General features: G+C 43.4%; 1 protein-coding gene across 1 annotated transcript in view; it reads right to left on the reverse strand.

The window, feature by feature from the left end:
• CRIM1 (cysteine rich transmembrane BMP regulator 1) overlaps window positions 1–23,696 on the reverse strand; it is a 937,771-nt gene that overhangs the window by 883,405 nt on the left and 30,670 nt on the right. Inside the window, exon 2 of the mRNA XM_078648622.1 lies at window positions 21,187–21,360. Coding sequence (XP_078504748.1) covers window positions 21,187–21,360 — 174 coding nt within the window. The remainder of the gene's footprint in view (window positions 1–21,186; window positions 21,361–23,696) is intronic.

Here is a 23,696-nt window from a genome sequence, read left to right on the forward strand (position 1 = left end):
CCCAGTACAGAGAGGAACAACTACTGCTGCCACTAGCATAAGGTAGGGGCAATGGACATTTCAATTACCTCCAGAGAATTATTTTTAATGATGGTCAAATTGCACACGTTGAACGTTTCTAAATAAAGCTAACTCACCGCTCAGTTTCCCGTTTACACCAAAAGAAATCTTTTAAATACTTATTTCAATCGGATTACTATGAGTTGGGCAATTCAATTTATATAAATATACATAAAGTGACTTCTTGGGGTGGGGGTAGAGAGGAAGGTGGATATAGCCATGTTCTAATAGAGCTGGAAATCTGTCTGCATGTATGTATTTATTTGTTTACCACAAACCTAGCCAAGGGCAACAGCGCGCTGCTACACAGCCAGCAGCCAGGCATTTGGTCCGTAATTGTTTACTGAGTGTTGAGAGGGTTTAAGGGTTTCGGAATACTAACAGACCATTTAATATGTAGTGTTCTTTGAAGAGGCACGTATTGAGCTCTTTACTGCTTCCAGTTCTGCCAGGCAAGGAACCAGTGTCAACACCCAATTAAAATCCACAGTGGATTGAGCACTCAACTTGTTCTTCAAATACACTTCGCGCATACCTACACATTCAAAATTGCCCATTTTTATTCGCATTTATGAAAATACCAAACCTGAACTAGCTAACAATTAGGGAAACTTCTTTTAAAAAGTTGTATTTAAATCATTTGAGTGGGTTTGTGTTCTTACAAAATGCTAATTGAGTGATGCAAGATGCTTGTGAGCTTGCACTTTGGCACTTTGTTTCAGGTCTGGCATTAGCAAAGACAGTTCACAACAATTATATATGTAATTTGCTTATTCGTAGGGGATTTTGGCTAGCCCTCTTCATTCATTGGTCTGATATTTAATTCACATTTTCTTCCACCATCTACATCACAGAGCAGGAGGCAATGGAGCTGCGCACTTCAGCCACTAGCAATCTTTACCGAGTGATGGCATTCTGCCATTTCACAAGAAGCACATCCACACACAAAGCAGTTTCCTCCAGTGCCTGCTATGACAGTGTGTGCTTTTTGAGGCCAACAAATAGTCTTGCCTTTAGCCAACATTCAACTTTTATGTTGGTGCAGCAGCTCCACCAACAACGAAGTTTTATAACCGCTACGTCAGAGCTAAGCAGACATTTCCAAAAGCCTGATGCCAGAACTACTGGTTTTGGCAATGCTTGTGACGTGAAAAGCATAGAGGTTTGCATGTAGCAAAGCACGCCTTCTTTCAAGTTCTGTTTTGACAGGAAATGATCTGGAGCACATGGGCATAACTGTATCTTGTAGGTGCAGTGCTTAATTTGAGCTGGTGGTTTCCAGTGCTCAGCACAGACACTTAATCATTAACACTGGTGCTTTTCATGAACACCAGTTAAGGACACATTCATTTACAGGGAGATTATGGGATTTGCCCAGAATCACAGGTTTCAGAGTTGACGTCAAGACTCAAACCCGGTACACCAGCTCAGGAGGCGGCAGCTCTGGTCATTACACCACATCCTCTCCCCGCTTTCATGGTTAGTAGTTTGTTCTATTTTAGGCAGGCTAATAGGAGAAATGGTCTGCTGCAAGCTGCCTCCTGACGAATGCTGCAGCACTTTTTTTTATTTTATTTTTTACAAATTGAGCACTGGGTAGGGGCCACTGTAATGGTTCTGTTATCGGCCAGACCTATACAAGGCTGGTCATTGCCATAACTAACCAGGTATGGACCTGATGGAGAAGAGCGTTCAACTCTCACCCTTCAGCTATCTATGGATTAGATAAGCAGTAACTATTCACCGGAGTCTCTGGAAAGCAGTCTGGGGCCTTGACAATATATAAGAAAGCATTTTAGAATGCTCCAATACACTATGCAAATCAGAAACATTCACACTGCTTTATGATACGGTAGACACACAAAAATATTTCCTCTTTAGCGAAATGTAATTGTTAACGTTTAAGCGTTATATTTTTGGACAACTGAGAAAGGAAAGGAACACGTGAGTAAAGTTTTCTAAAAGAGACCATCCCACACTCCTGTTTTTGTATTTTTCTTCACATAATACACATGCAGTTCTTTTCAGTAGCACGACTTCCGCCCTGAGGGATTAGTGGTTTGCCTTTGCTAATAACACTTGCCAGTGAATATAGAAAGAAAAGAGCGATCCAGTGACCACTGTTCATGAAAAGCTTGCACATGATTCAAGAATGTGCTACGTTATACCTCATAATTCAAAGCAGATGGTGGATTTCGTAATGCTTCACTTCTGTTTAGATGACTTTTTCCGGAAGCACTTCCAGGTCATGGGGAGAGGGCAGAGAGCGTTGCAATAACTGGAGCAATTTGGAGGTAATAACAAAGGAAACACGCATGCACAGCAATGCAATCAGTCTCGCCTTTGGGACCTTATATGTATTTAGCTGTGCAGCACATTAGCCTGGGTGCTGAAACATCTACTGTTCTTTAACATGGAGGGAAAATAAGCACCAAAGTGCATGACACACCAGGTATGGGAACATATGGAGAGAAATATTGCCTTACAGTGGGAAATGGTACAATCCAACCCTATGTTTTTAATATAAAATCAGGACCTTCGGTGGCCAGATCACTGAAAATACAAGATTTGAAAACAATATTATGCTCTACGGGTGCTCATGGAAAACAATTTCTATGGACGGGAATCTACAGAATGCTAAAGTGATTCTGGTATTTTACTGACCTCTGCTGGTCATTTTCTATCAAGAAAGTTAAATAGAGGCAGTGCCAGAAAAATTAAAAACAATTAAAGTCCCTCAGCAGAAAGCAATTGTGGTATTTTACGGACCTCTGCTGGTAGTTTTTTTATCAAAACAGTTAAAGAGGCAGTCGAACAGAAAAAAAAGTCCGGAAGCAGACTAGTCCTAGGGGTGATCTCCAGGGCCCACAAAGTACATACAAATAAAAGTATATACTAAAGTATATACAAAAGGTCTCGCATGCTTGACCTAAAAACACAGGATAACCCATGTTAACCAAGGGACTATATATTTGAGCTGTACAGTGTTTTCAAAAGAGTGAATCCCTTAAGGCCTCAAACAGGCATAACAGCAGAGCATGACCATGCAAACATTTTTTGTGATGCTACTACCCCCCTCCAAAAGAATGATTATAGCTCCACCTACATAACATGTGTGCAAATAAAGTAATGTAAATAAAATATAGATTCAGATAACGATTAAACATTCATCATAACGTTCCACTGAAAGCTTTCTGCAACCCCACTGGAGCCACGCCCCACAATAAGAGCAGATGTGGTATCTGGCTTTTAAGAACAATCAAAGTGAAATTTCATATTGCTGCCCGACTGGCATTTGAGAACATTGTCTTCTCACCCAATAGCAAAAATGGATCTACAAATGACCTAGTTGTCTGCTAAAGCTGCAAAGTTTGGCCATATTGCTATCTTGTACCAAAACTCATTCAACAGTATTCAATTATCGACACCAGTGTCACACAATAGACAAAGAATGGAAATACTTCATCTGTTTACATCTTTGGTAGATCAGTGATTGGAGACCAGACTACCATGTCCAAACATGGACAATAAAGAGGTTTGCTTGGATTCCCCTCAAACAGCATAAGAAAATACCACTCTTCACACAAATTGCAGACCAGTAAAATTGGGATTTTTCGAAACCTAGGTAAAAAAAAAGTCAAGACCACATGTTCATGCTGCAACAGTTCCCATAAATACAAGAATGACTATGAGATTTATTTATAGTATTTATAAAGAATCGAACTGTCAGCAAAAATGGTATCCTGGTGCTAGCATACAAAGAACTTATCTTGCTTAGAGAGCACATACCAATTTCCAACTGAGTAGTGGAATTAACTTCGGGAACATCTAGGTCTCCAAGGCCCTTCAGAACTGCAACAGTTCAGATAAAGCCCTCAGTAAGTACAGAAGCTCATTCCATAACGGAGCTGCTTTTAATGAAAAACACCCAGTCCCCTTGGCTTGATCTTCGGTACTTGTGGATATAGACAAGTTTGCAGTGCTTGATCAGAGAGATCTTGGAGGATTGTATCTTCCAAATCTAGATTGCGTGGGGAACAGGACCATATCTTTGTAGAGCCTTGAAAACAATTCACATGGCTTTGAATGTAATCCTCTGCTTCGGCGGAAGCCAGTTTAATTCCTACAAGGCATTGCTGACCTATGAGGTCTATTCAGTGCCAATTTAGTCGCTGCTACTTGTAATCTGTACAATTGCTTAATCAAGTATTCAGGTGCTCCGAGAAGTAGGGCATTACAATAGTCCAGTCTGCTCAGTATGAAACTCTGCACCACCATAGTTTTGGATTTGGGGAGGGGGACAATAAGGGGAGCACTTTTCTAGGACTACTTAGTAACGCAATGCACATGCCTGCCACTTTAATAATGTTACAATTGGGGGTGGGGTCGCACACTACTCACACACAAGCGGGATCGCCCCCAAGGACTGTGGTAAGTGTAGCTTGTGTTCCGCGATGCATCTTCTTTCGATTCTCTGCTATCTTCGCTAACCCCCATTTGTAATGTTAAAGCTCCCTCGAGCAGTTGGCTGACGAGCCTGGGACCACGCACCTGCGAGCCTGAGTGGTACTAAACCTGGCAATATTTGGCAGCCACCGGCAACCCCAGAACACAGCCTAATCCCTGCTGATGAGGGGTAAATACCCCGAAACACGTGTCCAGAGATGGCGAAGATAGCGAAGATAGCAGAGATAGCAGAGATTCGAAATAAGATGCATCGCAGAACACGAACTACACTTACCACAGTCCTTAGGGGCGATCCCGCTGGTGTGCGAGTATTGTGCGACCCCACCCCCATTTGCACTTTAATAATGTGTTTCTCCAGAGACGATTTACTGTCAACACAGCCTCAATGTTACAAACTGAATCTTGAGTCAATAGCGCCTCCTCCAAAGAAAGTGGCCAGAAACTGTGGGGGAAGTGTCATGCATAACAAAGGAACTCAGTTTTATTCCTGTTAAGTTTGACTGAGTTGGTATTCACCCACTCACTGATTTCAACCATGGCTCTCTAAAAAGCTGTTACCGTCTCCTTAATTAACTCCCGGGGCAAGTTTTTGTATTCGGTGTGATAAGGTGGCAGATCAACAGCCTGACATCGATCTATTAGATAAGATTCAATCCATTTCAGGACTGTGCCACCCAATACAATTGTTGCTTGTCTGTCCAATAAGAATGAACGGCAGACAGTACAAAACACAGCTGATCGATCGAGCATTATCAAGACTGTCATCTGGCCTCCATCTACCCTCATCCGCAGTTCATCCAGCACAGTAATCCGGGACAACTCGGTGCCATGCCCCGGTCGGAACCCAAACTGCTTCTCCTCAAGGATAGACCAGCTTTCGAGGGGAGCTGTGTTTGGAACTTTCAAACCTAACTGACCAATGGGCAGGGGTTTCGGTTTTCAAAGGAAGAAAGCCCACACCCATCCAGGTGGCATGCTTCATCACAGGGTCCTTCCTCAAACCGGTTGGGAAATTCTATCAATATGGATTACAGCTCTTAAAAAACAATGGCAAGGAAGCCACTGAGTAACTAGGAGGACTCACAATCGCAGACGTGGGGTTTGTATGGTGTAGCGAAGAAAACTAAGACAACCTAATGGAGATTGGAAGAGGATCAATATAGCCTTCCTGTTCGGTTGACATGCTTTATCCCTTCAAATTGCCCAAAACATGTGCCAGGGGCTTTCTTCAGGACTGGAACTCTCTGATAATTGTAAAAAGCAACACACCATTCAAGTTGTAGTGAGACATTGATGCTGTGCCTGTAACCCCATAGAAGGAACACAGTTTCCATTGACTGGAACTCTCTGATAATTGTAAAAAGCAACACACCATTCAAGTTGTAGTGAGACATTGATGATGTGCCTGTAACCCCATAGAAGGAACACAGTTTCCATTGTAAGTGAACCACGGTATGCGTAGTATTGGCACGTAGTGGATACAATTACAGGTTGTCATTATGGGTTTTCTCTTATTCCACGATATGGTACTGTGGAAAAATCTTAAAATGGTGCTGATGGCCCATTGCTGTGGTTAGGATGCCCTCTCTTAAGAGATGCAACACTCTGCAGCATTCAGGAGTCCACCAATATCAAACTCGTAGACTTATTTGCACGCATTCTTTGAAACAGTTTCTTCAGGGGACCTGAACAGTCAAATAAGTGTTATTTCATTGGGTTTGCACAAACATTCACTATATTTACCACCAAAAATTGATTGCCGTATTAGAAGTGTGTATCTTCTATGTATCACTCAACCTATCTTGTTAAAGCCATAACCACACTCGACAAACGGGAGTAGCCTCTTCGGGATGTTAATTGAAAGCAGAACAAGATTATCTCTCAGACTACTTGCTTCCCTCCAAGCCTAACAGTGTTAGCGAGGGGTGCGAAGAGCTACACAAATATTACAATACAATAAATCCCATTTTTTTGCCTGGACGGACCTTTTCCAAGGCTGCACGTTTTGCTCCTTAAACTAAGCCGCCAGGCACACCGATAAGTAGCCATTCCCATAATGAAAGAGCTACAACATGTAAAAAGAAAGAGGATTTCGCTTAAGTGCGCTCTTCAATACATGTAATATATCATAATAAATCGCAGTTTAAAAAACAGCCACAAATACCATTAGGCCTGCAGTCTTCAAATGCCACGTCGTCTCCCAATCTTTATAATGCGAGAAAATGCAGAATTCTGGGTAGCACAACACATTTTCAAATGAAGAATTGTGCTGTGTCAGGCACATAATTTCCTTAATTTATGCGCCCTTTGTGGGTCAGCCAATTACACAGGAAAAAAGAAAAGGGGGAGGTGGATGAAAGCTTTCATGCACAAAAAACAGATGCACAGCAAATGTTGAAATGGCTACAGCTGTTAAATGCAAACTGGCAACCAATTGAAAGGGTCGAGCAAAACGTCTGCGCATCAAACTGTTTTAGGAAACATTTAAATATTGATAGAGATGCGACCCATGGTTAACAAAGTCGCATACTCTTGACTATTGTGCTAAATGCAGAAGTGTTGGGATCACCAAATGGGGGGAATTTTTCATGAAAAGTCTTACTATGAAATAACGGAGAGGAAAGAGTGCAACCCATTGTCAGCAATTTCAAGCAAGGGTCTCAATTATCTCTTCAAATTTGCTAGAGTAACACAAATCCAGTGTAGCAACTGGCATTCCCCTTTACGGGTCTCCTGTTCCTATGGTCCTGTATTGCCGAGTTCAGGCCCCTTAATGTGGGTGCAGCCGGCGGCATCAGACCTCTGGAGACGGCGAGCGGTGAGAAGACTGCTGCGCCGCCCCTTTTAAATGGGCAGGGATCGGCTGAACCACTTCCAGGTGGCCCGGAAGTGTTTTAACACTTGTGGGTAACTATGCGCCCAATGACCATGCCTGCGCGTTTTATAGGCTGGTGCAGGTGGGGTCATCGGCCACCAGCCCCTGCATCAGGACCAGCATCCCGCCATATGTGCGTCACCCCCTAGTCTTGGCCACACTGGCATTTTAGCCAATATGGTTTCTAAAGAGAAGCATTCAGCTGCTCTACACTACGCTATTTTTATTTTGTATTATTAACCGCCATAAAGATTAATATTGTAAACGTTGACTTGATAAGCCACCTATATGTGGTGCAATGCCAAAAAAACTGGCAAACTAAAACTTGGAGGCCAGCTAGAGAATGAAGAAGCACCAAAGTCGGCCCACGAGCACTGTCACCTCTGAGGAAGACTCTACATACACCTCTGAAGGGTGCAGGTACTGTGAAGAAGCAAATAGATGCATATTGTTACCCAGTATTAAACTAGCACTGTTAAGGACAGGTGGTCTTGGCTTTGAGACCTATTGTCTTTACCAACGTTTTTGAACTATGCTGCACAGCCTCAGCATCGTTAAAAATAAAAAAATAAAAAAACTTTTGATGTTACCGCCTACATAATTTTTTAGATGTGCGCACCACACAAGTGAGGGGGGAAGCAATGTTGGCTGAATGTGCAGAACCAACACCAACCGGGCCGGAAGCAACACCAGGAGGGTCCGGAAGCAAAATGGATCGAATGGGTGGGAAGAGGAGAAGCAACAAGTGGGAGAGCAACATGTAGCGGGCAAGGAAGAAGCATAAGGGCAAGAAAGCAACTGGGGCATTGGGGGTGCACAAGGGTTTGCACAACATGGAAGCCGCAGAGAGAAGCACACAGACAGAGTAACGCAGAGTGCAGGGGGAAAGAAGTACATGATAGAGACTGCTGGGAAAAAACATGCATTCCCAAGGAGGGTTTAACCAAAAGGAAATGAGCATTGGCAAAGCTAATTCATAGGTCTTGCCTATGTGAGAGCCATTGGCGTTGCCAATGTCTTTTAGCCATGTTGTACAGCAGCATGGCTACTGGTCAGCATGGATAACAGTTAGTGGCATAGATTGGAGAGGGGTATGGTGGGGTAAGTTAGGTTAGGGTATAGTGGCCTAGGGAGAGTGGAGCAGGGTAGAGTGGCGTACAGTAGTGTAGAGTGATGTGGAATAGTGTGGTGAAGAAGATAGAGGAGCAGTGGAGTGGTGCAGTGTAGAGCGACGCAAGGTTGAGTAGAGTAAATTGGAGTAACATGCTGCCCCGAGGCGTACAGTGGAGAGGAGTAGGGTAGAGTGGAGTAAGTATAGAGGAGTGGCATACTGTGTTGTAGAGTGATGTAAAGTGGAATGGAGTGGCACAGAGTTGAGTGGCATCACACCACACCCTAGGCAACTTTACTGGCTCCCCATACAGAAGAGATGATAATTCAAGCTGCTCAACTACACAACCAAGGACCCTCATACATTAACCACTGCCTGTATTTCCACCAACAGTCGAGAAGACTGTGCTCCGCTTACCTATCACTTGCCCATTCTCCCCGCATCTCCTGAAGCAGAAGTGGAGGACGCTACTTCTCTCACATCGCAGCAAAGACCTGGAACAACCTCCACACACACCTCCGGAGTATCACCTTACTTCTGGAATTCCAAATGGACTTCAAAACCTGGCTATTGGAATAAGCCTCCTGCAATCGCCTGGGTCCCCTATTGGGTGATTAACCCCACTTTATAAATCCTGATTGATTGAGTGGAATGGCAGAGTAGAATAGCATAGAGTGCCAGAGTAGAAAAGAGAGGCACAGAGTATGCTGGATTGGAATAGATTGCATGGAGTACAATAGCTTAAAGTAACAAGCATTTACAATGCAATGGTCTCGGCATTGTTAAAGTTAGAGCTACTGGCATTGCTCATGACATTATTTTTATTTATGTTTTTGTTTTTAAAACATAAATAAATGGCATTGTAATTTACAATGCCAATAGCTTAATCTCTTGCAAATGCGAAACCTATTGCATTTGCACCCACACACAGAGCCACACACACAAAGCCACCGACACACACACACAGAGCCACCCACAGTCATTCACATAGAGCCACCCACACACACAGAGCCACCCACAAAAAAAGCTAACCATAGAGCCCCACACAGCCCCACACACAGAGAGCCCCCCCCCACACACACACACACACACAGAGAGCCACACACACACACACACACACACACACACACACACACACACACACAGAGAGCCACACACACACACACACACACACACACATATTCAACAGCCACAGTGTTATCAGAAAGTAATTCCCAGATTCAAAAACACAGTTCCAATGGGCAACCTGGCACAACAACTGATGCAGCCCACAACATCGCAGCACCCCCTGGTAATAATACATTAGATATGTTATGTGATTTGTAAGGCGCATGGCTGGCTCAATTGGGGCGTCCCAGCGCTAGTTTCGTCAGAAAGCCACAACTGTGAAAGAGAGACCCAGGGGTGGGGGGGGGGAGCATGACCAACAGGACATTTAGATGGTAAACAATCAGACGGGAGGCGGCCTGGAACCTCTCACTTAAATGCAAATGCACAGGAGAGGAAACAAAAGCACACAGCTTGTTATCTCTTCACAGATACTTAAGAGATGCATGCTTTTTACTTTTATCAGTCCCTGAATGGCAATGCACGCATTGTAAGAATGTCAGATGGAATGGTCTGTCCCAGTATTTACACAAATAACAATATAAATAGCGCTATTTTATTTCTTTTATAGCGCTACTCATCCTAATGCAGAGTCTTTCAGTGAGGTCACTTCCTGTGAGGCCATGTGAGATGTCACATGTCTTGACGTCATGGGCTGTGTTGGCACGCGTCATGATGTCACTTGCATATTGCCTGCAAATTGGCCAGTCCCCCTACATCTTCTTATAGGGCTTGTGCCCTGACTGATTACGATGTAATTCCAATGCCAACCCCTGTCAAACTGCATGTATAGGGCGAGGAGAAAGCACATGAAATAGCGGAGATGTATAGGTTTAAAGCCAATGTCACTTTGCCTTCTTGGCCTTTTTTTTTTTTAATCATTACATTCCACAAAAGCCGTGACATTTGTTATTACGTCATATAGGCTTCAAAATGTCCTTCCTATATACATTTCTACAAACTGGAATGCTGGGAGCAACCCCTACTTTCTGTCCCCATATAGGTGTCCCCTGCTCAAAATGAAGTTAGGCTCACTGCGCAAAGCAATTCATAAGTATGTTGCTTTTATTGTCTACTCTGTTACATTATCAGCGAAAAATCACAAAACGTAATATTACATCCACCCACCCCTTCTCTAAAATAGCAGGGTTTATCTTCCTGGCGCTTGGTCCAGAATGCAGGTTACCAAAAGAACATAATCTTCTTTCTTCACATTCACTCCATAGTCCGAGACGCCCACTTGGTGAAGGCTTCCCCCAAGTCTATAATAACAGCAGTCTTCTTGCCTCCACTTCCCAGTCCCTCGTACAGCGGCATCTTTACTGTCCTCCTTGATAGTCCAAGCGCATGCGCAGAGCGACGGCCTTCCACAGGTATCGGATCACTTCCTGCTGGCTCTGCGCCTGCGAACGGGCAGAACACTGCTTCTGTGTTACGTTCCCCGTCTGTCTGCCTGCATTTCGATAATTTCCGTGGAAACACCTGCACCCCTTCCTTTTTGAGGACAGTATACTTTAATATTAAAACCCTAGTCCTCGAATATTTGGGGAAAGTTTGTTTTTGTGTTAATTCACTTGCCGGAAGAGTTAAAAGGCAGCACTGTGCACGCTGAGCATTGCACACCCCAGACTGTGCGGTAGGGGACTTACGATCTTAAACAGATGGAACACCAATGTTCATAGTAACGACCCTTAGAATAGTTCTATGAAAACAGGAAAGTAGGAACTTAAAGGAAGCCCGCACGAAGGACACCATCTCTTCTATAATAAGCAGGGAACCACCATCTTTCTCCGAGGCAAGGCAGAAATGCCTCGGAGAAAGCATCGTATTTTTCCCGATTCGGGGGCGTGTTTTTTTGCTGAGTGACGGATGGCGTCACTGATTAAAAAATGCAAAACACGCCCCCGAATCTGCTCAAGCTGGGGCCTGAACCGAGTGACGCACATCTCTTCCAATGGCTAGCCTCCATTTACGAAGCTAGCCAATGGAAGAGAGAGGTGGGTTAAAGCCCCACTGTATAAGTCATAAAATCTTCGCAGTGCGACGGTAGCCTCGACCTAAAAAGGAAAAGAAAGTTAATAAAGATGATCTATGAAAGAAGACAGCTGGAAACTAAAGGACCGACACACAAGCCATGGCACTGACACACTCAGAGGGGTACGTGTGATCGGGCAACTTGCAGTCACTCACAGGCCATGAGAATCAATGGCAGAAGTGGGCTGACCCATTGTCACATTCTATATGTTAACACGTCACAAACAGAATGTGAGTGATATTAGAACAGACCAACGAAAAGGAATGCTCCATGGCCCCTCTAGAAATGTATATGGATGCATGTTTTTCAAAACAAATTCTGACTACAAGAGCCTGGAAAATAGCTAAATATGACAAGCCGGACCAAAAAAATTGGATTAATATACACACAAAGCTAAATCACATGCATAAAATTGGATTATCACAATGAAAATCTACTCCGGGGGGCTTGTCAGACGGGGCTAAACACCAAAACTCTTGCTGACTATTGTAATGTGTGAGATTCCATGTTCCAAAATACTTCTGCAGACTTTACCACAGTGTAACAAAAAGCCACCCTTAAAGACCTGTTAGCTTTACCTTATGCTTTTCATAAGAAATGTTAGACTACTGCATTTGTCAAACCATTTCATAATAAACAGATTTAATCTATGGCATCAGACATCATTTTTCGATAGGAAATTGGAAACACTCATCTACAGGCTTGACAACAGTGGAATAACAAGCCACCCGTAAAAGCCTTTCAACTCCATAGCCTTTGTTTTAACGTTCCAAGATTACCAGATCCTGGGCATCTAACATGGCATAAATTGTTTATCCCCATAACGAACTTACTTTTTATCTGGCTGCTGGGCACACCACAAGGGGGTAATGCACATCATGCTGAATACCAAAAACTAGAAACAGCTGCCAATTAGGCCACCTGAATGAAGTCAGCTTGGTGAGAGTACTCACCTCGGAAATGGGATACTCGGGAACGAGGCATGAATGTTTAGCGCTCCGGGCAAAATGAAGGTTTGACTCTGGAGTGCTCCCTGTCCTCTAACAATAAGCTTACCTCGCCCTATTAAAGTACTGGCCATAGGGCCAGTATCAGTACCCTCAGCCAGCAGAAACCTGGTGCACCTGTGTCACACCTTCTAGGTCGGAGAGGAGCAGAGTTGACAAGGCGTGGTGCAAAAATAGATGACCCAAGCCGGGGACATACTACTACATGGGTGCTTTCATCTACTGCCATCTCGACCTTATGTTTATGACCGGTACCTGTGCGAGGAGGTGATGGGGAGGCCGAGGGAGGGGAGCCCCTCGGCCGCTGAAGCCCTGGCTTCCGCTCTCCCCTCTTCGGACGGGGCAGTCCTGAGGGGTGAGGGAGGGGGGGGGGAATCCAAAGCGCTACTAAAGAACATTAATTCTCCGACCCCAGTCCGAGACCTAAAAATGGAGTGGAATGGAGTGACGCACAGAGGAGTGGCGTAGAATGGAGCGGCACAGAATGAAGTGATGATGAGTGCGGTAGAGTTGCATTATGTGGAATGGAGTAGTATAGAGCGGCATTGTGTAGAGTAGCGTAGATCAGAGTAGTGTAGAATAGTGGAGAAGCATAGAGTGGCGAATAATGGAGTAGAGTGATGTAGAGTAGAATAGCGTAGAGTTGTGTACAGTAATGCAGAGGAAAGGTGTAGAGTGGCGTGGCACAGAGTGTTAAAGAGTAGAGCAGTGAAGAGTGGAGTAGCTTAGAGTGTCAGAGCGGGGGGTGGAACACAGTGGTATGGAGAAGAGTGGATTAGAGTGGCGTAGAGTAGAGAGGCGCAAGGTGCCATAGAGTGGCATTGTGTGGTGTAGAATGGCATGGCTTAGAGTGGAGTACAGTAGCTTATAGTGATTTGGGCTAGAGTGGAGTGTTAAGGCTTAGAGTAGAGTAGGGTAAAGTGGAGTAGTGCATAGTGGCATGGCGTGGAGTGGCTCACAGTAGAGTGGTACAGGTGTGGGTATAAGTAACCAAAGTGTCAATAGAGATGGCAGATAGGGAGAAAACAACAAAAATAAGAAGTCATATGCATGTGTTAAAAGTAATAAAGAAGACTGCACATTCAGGAATAATGCTGAAACACTTATAAAGTGGTTATAGGGGTGCGCTGCAAGAAGACGCAGAACACCACCTTTGCTAGGAACCTGCTCCAGGAAGAAGTGAACACCAGGGAAGACGTTAACACCAGAAAAGAAGGGAAGCCCTCGAGAGCAAAGCAACCGAGAGTTTGCAAAATGAGAGTGACAACGAAAACAACTAATGGTATGCTGTTGGCGGATTGTAAGCCCAATGAATTGTAAACAATACCCATTGCAGTACAGTGTATGCACTGTAAAGTGGGACCGAAAAAGTTATTTTTGAAAAGCAAGCAGTGGGTGCATAAAGGCCTACCAATCAAGTGATTGAAAAGAGGCAGGACTCTATGGGATGGATAAACACATGATAGACAAGCTGGGACACAAATGAGAGGCAGGCAAATAAGAGTGACAGGACAGCCAACTAATGGTAAGAAATTAGCAGGCTCAAGCTCCAATAAGATCTTATATGATTTACATAGACGCTGGAATCTGGGGACCACGGTTCGATCCCCGGCTCCGGCGGCAGGTCAGCCCAGCACCATGTGACTCTGGGCAATAGCTCGCTTAATCTTCCCGACGGCCCCCCAGCGCCTAGAGACCCTTACGGGTGATTGTGCGCTTTACAAATGTGGACTTTACTTTACATAAGTCTGCACGAACAGCCTAGAATAAAAAGTCCAAAATAAAAAATACAAAAAAAATCAGGGTCAGCCATTCACTGGTATTTTTAAAGATTTTTAGTAAAATGTGTTCTCCTCAAGGGGGGGGAGAAGGGGAGTTCAGGTAAAACGACATTAATCCATTTGCATGCATACAGGCTATAGCGAACGCAATAAAAGCAGTCGCAGGGCAGGCATTGGACTGCTGGTGTTTCGATTTTGTAAAATCAACCGATTGTTATGATTTTTTTCCCCCTTATTGCTTTTACATTCGTTTTATATTTACAAAATTGGAAGACATTTAGCTTTGAGGAGGAGGAGGTTGCAGTGTGGCAAAAAAGTGGACCAAATAACCACTGTCCTGTGCACCATATGCCAGTTCATGATATTCGGGATATCCTAGTTTTTCATGACTGGGCAAGAAGAAGTATATATGATGATCGTACTTTCTTTTTTTGACATAGATGAACATGAAATTAATAGTTTTTGTAGGATTGTGTTCTGGATCAGGGATAAAAAGAACAACAGGGGCAAACCAACAAGCATTGGAAGTGTTCAATGGAGCCCTCAAACATCACCCTAGTGGCCCACACCCTACATTTCATGGACGCCTAGCCAACCAGCAGCCTGAGGCCGGACTGCAGAAGGCAGCCCCATTTGACAGATAATCTATTTAACACAGAAAGAACAAGCTCTTTGTCGAATGGAGGAGACTACTACAGTACAAGTGCACATAGGCACAAACACCTGCAAAGGAGTTTTCCTTTGGCATCTCCAGGTTGGATGACTAGAAGCACACAGCACACACCCTCTGGCTGACTAGTATATACAAGTATATTTATGACAATACAATTTCTTTGAACAAACATTCTGATGTACTTATAATGGCACAGGAAAGTACATTATGACCTGCCACATTATTTATTTTTGTTATTTATCTTAAGCTAGGTATTTTTAAAGGAATTTTCAGACTTCATTCGGGCAGTGTATCAGATATGCACTGCCTCTCTTGTAGAATGTTTGCGCAAAGCATTTTTTCTTTTACACACATAGATGACGCATTACTTTGGAAAAACTTTGTTCCAGAGCACCGAGGCAAATTCCGAAGTACTGGAATACGTAATGCTCTTTCAGAGTCACCTGGAAAACCTAAGACATTCCAGCCAAAACATTTGGAAAAAAAATCTACAGTCTGAGACACTGTTTGGTACCATTTCCAAAAGTTTCTTGAAAGACTGGGTGAAACCTGCCTGAGGAGGGACTGGCAGACTCTGTTCCGTGCGGGGATGGCAGAAAAACACTTTGAAGGATTAGTGTACTTTTGGTTCCTAGTCCGGCTCTGCTCTGGATCCTCACCTTCAGACTTGACTGACATTTATCTCACTAAAGATCTCATTACCTTCAACCTAGCTGCTGACCGTAGTTTATTTGCATTTGATGCTGCCTTTGGCTGCTGTTTGCTTTATTTTCCAATAGCCATACTTCCTTGGAATGCTCCCTTCTGGTCAAGTTTGCCCTCATATGCATTCTTAAAGTGTGTCATGTTCTTTAATATGGTTAGGCACATGCAACGCTGTTCAACAATTTTTGAGTAAATGCCTTTTTCGGTCGAGCCTGGGCAGCACATTCGCTGCTCTGCCAGGCATGCTGTAGTCAGGTAGGGTCTTGAAGCGCCTCCACTCTCCACCCATATTTTTCATTGGCTTGTGTCCTTATCCACTTGACACTGTGGCTGTTCACTGGTCAATAGGCTTATAAGCCCCTCCTTAATACTGCATTGTCTCATTTGGTAACCTCCCATGGCGTCACCCCCTGTTACTTGTGTTGTTACTTGGTAGGTTTTAATATGAGCCCTATTTCCTCAAATAGCTTTGTCCTGCCTGCTGTTGGGACAAGCTCTCTCGTATCACTTTAAAAAAAAATATATATATATATATATATATATATATATATATATATATATATATATATATATATATATATATATATATATATATATATATATCACGAACGCATTTGCAATGCAATAGGTCTGACAATGTCTTTTATTTATCCGTTTTAAAAACAACACAAATAAAAGGCATTGTCATTTTACAATGCCAATAGTTCAAACTCTTGTAAACGCGAGCTCTATTGCATTGCAAATGTTTATTTAATTTGCATCTCGACTTTCAACTCTACTGAACATTTACCTAAACCTCAGTACCGGTGCACATGTGTTTTTCGATTATGTGATATTTAATCAGAGTTAACTAATATGGCAGTGAACAATCACCCACTGATGTCAATGTATGCTGTGTACCAATACTGAAGTTCGATTCTTGGTAACAAATGCGTCTGTGTGTGCAGTGGCCAGGTCAAGGGATGTCATTGAATTAAGATTGGCTCTCTTCGTCACTTTTCATTCGCGAGTGAAATTTTAAACACATCCCCTTTAAGTTTCTCACCGAGTCCCACAGACTCGCAAGCAATCACACTAATGTTATACAACTCACGTCAATCAATTTACTCACTAAGACCCGTCACCGCCGGGATTTGTTTTGAAATGACTTCTACAGCCAGGCTCCTCACTTTCTCCTTGTTGATTCGTTGTGTTAATTATGGCTTTCCATAATTTGGGAAGCGAAAAGGACTTTTTCACATTGACATTGGCTCACTGAACAATGTCGAACATATGCAACCCATTCCGTGCACTACAGCGCATTTTGGTCTCGCCGTTTTTTTTCTTACAACAGAAAAAACTCCGTTTCGGAAGAGTGTCCAATAATTGAAAGAAAGAAAACACAATTATTCAGATAACTGTTCAATAACACTTTCGTGAGGCACGTTGTTTATTCAAGCGAAAGGCTCCAGGCGATTTCGGGTGCCAGCATGGTGTCGGCACGCATCTCAACAGGTGTTTATTACTGATAGCGGGCGCAGAACGCGTCACGCTCAGCATGGCTAATTTACGCGGTTCCACAGATTTAGCCTACTTCTGCGTCAGACACAGCTTTTTTAAAAAGATTGTTTTTCTCTATCGCTGGAGGAAAAGAAAAGAGTCCACAGTAGGCTGTCTTACAGCTTGCGATGGATTGAACCACAATGAAACGAAAGTTAAGAATGTTACTGGATTCGTTTGGATCCTTCAAGCTGATGTGGTCCTGCGTCACTCCTGGGCTCGGTCGGTTTAGCGGGGGTCTGCGAGATGGGGGAACTGGGCCTCACTGCCAGGCTTTATTAGCTCTCTTCCAAGGGCGTCTCAGCAGGGGTGTTGAGGCAAAGGGAACAAGGACGCTTTCCTTCCCTTTTTGGTCAGGTAGAGACAAACTAACATGCACATAATCTCTAAAAAACACCTGCCTGCTATCCCAGCAAACAAGGTTACTCCATTCAACCACTATCCTCCACTTCTACAGAGCACTCCTACATAACCTTTCACCCCTACATCCACACAAGGGTCATTTGATCCCTTAACTTATACCACAACACAAGTCTATGCTAAGCCTCAATGTAAAACCTGTATCCCCACGATGTCACCGTCCCACACTGTCCATATAAATACTTCTCTCAATGCCATGCATCATATCCCTTTTCTGCCTGAAACCCTTCCACTGTCCTTTACTAGCAACAAATATTGCTTGTGCCAGCTGTTGGACCCTCTCTGCAGGGTCACCCCAGACACTTTGCTTTTCAGAACCATTTTTGCTGGCTTTTAGGACTCTGCACTTTACCTGGCCTGACTGATGTTTTTTGCCAAGGTACCAGAGAGTTAAGCACAGGTTAAATTTGAGACATTATGAGGCTCTCCCCGACAAGGATTGTGGCTATTGTTTGATTGTAGTTCCACCCTGCCCATCAAAAAGCACAATTTCTCATGCAAGCCCTCTAATCAACCATCTATCACACCCTCCCCCTAAACAACCCTTAAATTCTTGCCACCTGAGGTCCATAACACTCCCATCAATAAGCCTTTCTCTTCCCCCACTCACTCTAAAGCCCTCCTAAAACCTATCCGCCCTCTCACACTCTACTTTAACACCCAGCCCCATTCCCATCTCCTTTAACATACACACCATACTAATCCTTCAAATTAAAACCCTACATTTCAAGTCACTACACCAATATCAACAATACTTACCCCACAGAAACAAACTTCAATTTGCACAACAATTCTCTGTAAACTATTTCACACAGTCCCAAACTCCTTTATTTCACACCTACACACATCAGTTATGCAGTTAATGCCAACACAAATAACTCAGATACTCACCCATCTCTACAACAGTTTCCAAACAATAAAAACACCAACCACCAAAACCACAAATGCACATATTACTCATACACCAGTCTATCATCCGTTGCAGAATACAGAGCCATAAAACCAGACACTCGTGCTCCATTACCACCTCTCACCCATACTCCTTGATACTACAGCATATGAAAAAGATAACCACACTACACTCCATAACTTTACATACCCTTTTCTACCACATAACACCGTCAAAGACAATTTCACAGCCCACCCTTCAATATAACCAGTCCTTCACCAACAAACCCATTCTCTACAAAACGCCTTCTAACCTTGTTAGATTAGAATAACACCCCAAAACAACTCAATTGCAGTCCTTCCAGAACAAATACAATCTTTATTAGCACATCACCAACAATCAAACAACAATGCTAACTCTCCTGCAGCAAATATCACACCACCTCAAAAACAGTTCCTTTAAACAGCCTACTAGTAAATGCTCGTTCTATGCCTAAGAACAGCTGCTAAATCTCCAACCTAGTGACAGACACAAAACCGGACTTACACTTTGTAATTGAACCATGGCTCGGAGAAGACATAGCTCCAGTAATGCATGATGCTGCTCCACCAGACTATCAAAACATTACGCTACATCACATAGGCAAAAGAGGCGGTGGCTTAGCCATTGCATTTAGGGAAACAACAACTCTCACCAAAGCAAAGTTATTGCTTTGTGAGGTCCTCCTTGTCAGATGCAACCCAACTCCATCCTTTACCTGTAACGTCTTTAAAGACCATCACCCAGCAATGGAACATTTTCAGACACCTCTAAAGACAGTTGCAAACCTACTTCCCAAATATTCAAACCCATGCATCCTTGGGGTCTGAACATATGGTGTGGCAAACCTAATATACACCACCATGAAGCAGATTCAAATACAAAGCTTCTCTGAGGGTCAAGCACAAAGGGAGAAACATGGGCTACTCTCAGCAACATGGAGCATAGAGAACGGTTAGGAGAAGCAATCGAGGGCAGGGGAAGCAACACAGGGGCGTAGGTGGGGAAACACAGGGGCGTAGGTGTGGGAAACACAGGGTCGTGGGTGGGGGGAAGCAACACGGAGGAAGCAGGGTGGAAAGCAAATGAATATGGAAAGAGCAGCAGGGGCAAAAATAAATGGCCGCGAGAACAGGAGCTCGCTGGAGGAATAGAGAGTGTAACACAATTCTAGAACACAGCTAAACAACACATGTACTCTGGTGGAGTGCTTCAACAAAACGAAAAAAGTCACACCTGGAAAAATGAGCTGAGGGATGGGACAAATAATAAGCCCATGCTACAGGTGAGGGACAAACACAAGAAGAGGAAAGAAAGCCCAACCAATGTAACAAATAAGAAGCGAGCAAACAAAAGTGAAAATGAAGCCAACCATGATAACCAATGAGTACACTCTGTTGCAAGTCATATTAGCTTACGTGAGCTTAGACAGCACATGGGCCAAAAGTTACTAAAACGCTGCATATGGAGTGTCATGCAGCACATGCCACTTTACAAACATTAAATGGTTAACTGTTTGATGGATTTAGGCATGAAATACTTTTAGGCCCACTAGCAAAAATATTTCATGAAAAAAGCCAAAATGACTTCAAAGTGCCACAGATCATCATAACGAGGCCACTACTGCACCACCAACACAGCTTCCACACAGGCAACCTCCAGAACATCATGTGCGTCCTTCGTAGACATATGGATGCGCCACTTTAAAAACAATGCTGCATGTGCAGTAACCTAAATCCAGCAGGAAACTGTGGATAAACTGTACTAGAAGAGTTACTTAACAGGAGGACTACCAAACAAAGAGCAAAGCTGGCAAGACTCGGAATGGCAGACGCAACAGTTGTTTAGTTAACTGTATTGGCACTCTTAACATCATGCTTGCCATTGACTGGGCTTATTAACTCCATCATGCAAAGCAACTTTGAAGGAAAAGTTACAGGAGGATGGTGTAATGCTTGACAAGGGGACACAGACACTGTTGCCACCTTCAAATGGAAAGCATACCTCTTTTAGGGTCATATCTTTTAACAGGGACTGTGGTTTTGCAAAAAAGTAACTGCTCTGGAACAACCCCTACCACCACCTTTATGCCGCTGTAAATTAGTTTTTCCACATTTAGAACTTTTCATCTTCTTTCCTTGGCGGCTTCGTTCGCAGACACCAGTGGCACGAATAAAACCGGTCCTACCCTGCAGGAATGCAAGCTACTAGCCAAACTCGTTCGCTTCCTCGCTGCAGCCTGTCAACTGCCCTTCACAAGTAAATGAAAAGTCTACGGAACCAGACCACACAAGAATCATTTACTTTCATATTTTAACAGTCCTTGGCAGCCTACTCACAAAACCGTCTCAATGCCTACATACCCGTGCCTGCGCTGCAGGTCGCCAGCTGTTACGCCTGCAAAATAGGTTAAGTCTGGAAAAAGCAAAAAATTCTCAACCAACTCTTTTTTAAAAGATTAGGTTTATGTGCCCTTACCTTCAATTCTCCTTAAGGCGGTCAGGCAAGTATCCTGGCTTGGAAATTCAAACGGATCGTTACAGGTCCGGATGGTGTCACACTCGCATTTCCCGTTGATGATGTTGCAACCGGTCACAAAGTTCTCATTGCAAGGCACAAATCCAAGCAGCTGGTCATCATCCCAGTTTTCATCTGCAAAGGAGGGCACAACACTGTCAAAATGTTGCAATGTAGCCCTCCCAGTCCCTCTGCTCTTCTGGTAACTCCTGCCCTCCACTGCTTGCTACACTTGTTGGCCAATGTTTAGCTTTCTCCAAAGATAAGCATCTTAAGGCAGTGCTTGGCCATACCAGACCTTAAGTATGGATTAAAACATGAATGAATGACAGATAAATGGCACAGTGACTGACTGTGAACAAGTGCGTACCCCTTGTCGCGTGGCTGCCCTAGGTCTGGCCATTTCACTGGAGGGGATATTAACAGATGCCTATGCTTAGAGATCCGGCCTCCCCCAGCAGGATACAGTCTGAAACTTCAACAAACTACACAAGGTCACTGGATGCTCTTTGTTGTCAATGCTAGATGGTGGCATGGAACAGAATATGTTTATGGTCTTTGAGATTGGGATGGAGCCCCAACCACCGCCCCACCTCCCCGGCTTCCCCCCCTCCCCCCCATCTCCCCTTCCTGGCTTCCCCCCACCCCCATGGCCTCTTACCCACCCACCCCAGCCAGCCTTCTAGATCATTGAATAAAGTACAATACAACACAATGGTCCTTCTGATTTCAGAATATCACTTATGCCTTGGCTAGTGTTATAACACACATTCTCAATAGCTTGAGTTTAGCGTGCATGGAAAGTACATCAGAGAGTCACCTGTGTGCTAACTGAAAAGCTTTTTATTATCTGGTGTAAACAATGGTCAATAGATCACATCAACATACATATTCATGATAGGGTTGAACTGAACACTTGGTATGTGAACAACAATGATTCTGCAACACAAAGTACTTAGGTTTGATTAACGCCATAAGATGATGGGGTATCACAGTATCGTTTACAAACAAAATTGAATTGTACTGTGCATAATTTGCATAGAACTCTGCTACACAAGAAGCAAAGTGGTGTTTGAGCAGAAATGGATACAGAGAGTTGGACCACACCAAAGTAGGTCTATACTCACATTCATTATAAGCATATTTGCTTTCCACCACATTTTGTAAGTGCTCAACTGCGTTTCGAAACCATTAGGTTTATGTGCTATAAAATAAAGGACTGAAGAGGTTTTATTTTTTTGACAATAGTAGGTTCAGGAGTTAAATAAACGCGCTTCCGTATGTTGTGATAAAAAACGCTCTACTTATTAAGTGAAGGCATCAGAAGTTTGTGTAGACAGGAAAGGGGTCGGAGTCTTTCATTCATGTATAATTTGAAATACTAACACAATCTGGCCGCTTTACATTACAACGCACATGTGTTACTGGCTGTTACGGTAAACTGATATTGTGATACATTTGAGTTCACCCTGGTGATGGCTCACTTAAAAGGTGAATTAACTGCTGAAACTTGCATGGACGCCAGAGAAATCACGGATATTACAGTTCACAACGTAATTGCTTCTTATTTATTAGTGATTCATACCATAATGTAAATGGATCAGCATTTTGCGTAAATTAGGTGTGCAAACCAATTCAATGAAACGTAGCCTGTAATATAGCTTATTGGTTTTGTAGTTGTGATGCTATACTTGAGAAATCATTAGAGTTCACAAACCGCTTGCAAACTGTAGTACAGAATAAGTGCGCATTTTTAGTGCACGTATAGCATTTGTCTCAACTATTCAAATGAAGAAAAATAAGGGTTTTCAATATTATATAGGCAACGATGGTGCTGCATGCAGCTGAAGTCAAGATGTGTTATTCCATTAACTAATTATCAACAGAGGTGATTATCAGAGAAGGTGAAGCTGTGGAAACTCACAGGTCTTGTAATGTTGTATTAGCCAATATCCCCAAAATGACAGAGTGAACCCAAACTTGGAAAAAGATATATGTAAGGTGTAGACATCACCGGAACATATTGACATGAAAGTATGAATATATTATTTATATGGAGGATATCACTGTACTTAGTTTGTAAAAGAAATAAGTGCCAGGGCCCTCATCAGGAGGCCACTGCAGCTTGCGCCACCGATTGCTCCTGCCATCTCTGCCATTGACAGCACCAACACACCTACTATGAGCTGCCCTATAAGTGTGACACTTTACTGTTCCAGGACCCCGAAGCCATAAGAATGGCTTGGGTGGTAGGTATTACTCGTTTTAAAGTATAATTAGATTAATAAACAACAGTTGTGCTCATCTCCAAGTTATACAAACTGCACAACCACGTGGCAGACTGCCATAAGTGCTGGTGCCGAGCACCGGAAGCCACCAGCTCAAATGGAGTACTGGGACACCACAAAAACTGTTGCTTGAACCCCACCCTAAGTCTGGTTTGGAGAAAAAGTAATGTGAAAGCACCAGTT

This window comes from Lissotriton helveticus, chromosome 6 (genome assembly GCF_964261635.1).
Source record: "Lissotriton helveticus chromosome 6, aLisHel1.1, whole genome shotgun sequence".
Taxonomy (NCBI): domain Eukaryota; kingdom Metazoa; phylum Chordata; class Amphibia; order Caudata; family Salamandridae; genus Lissotriton; species Lissotriton helveticus.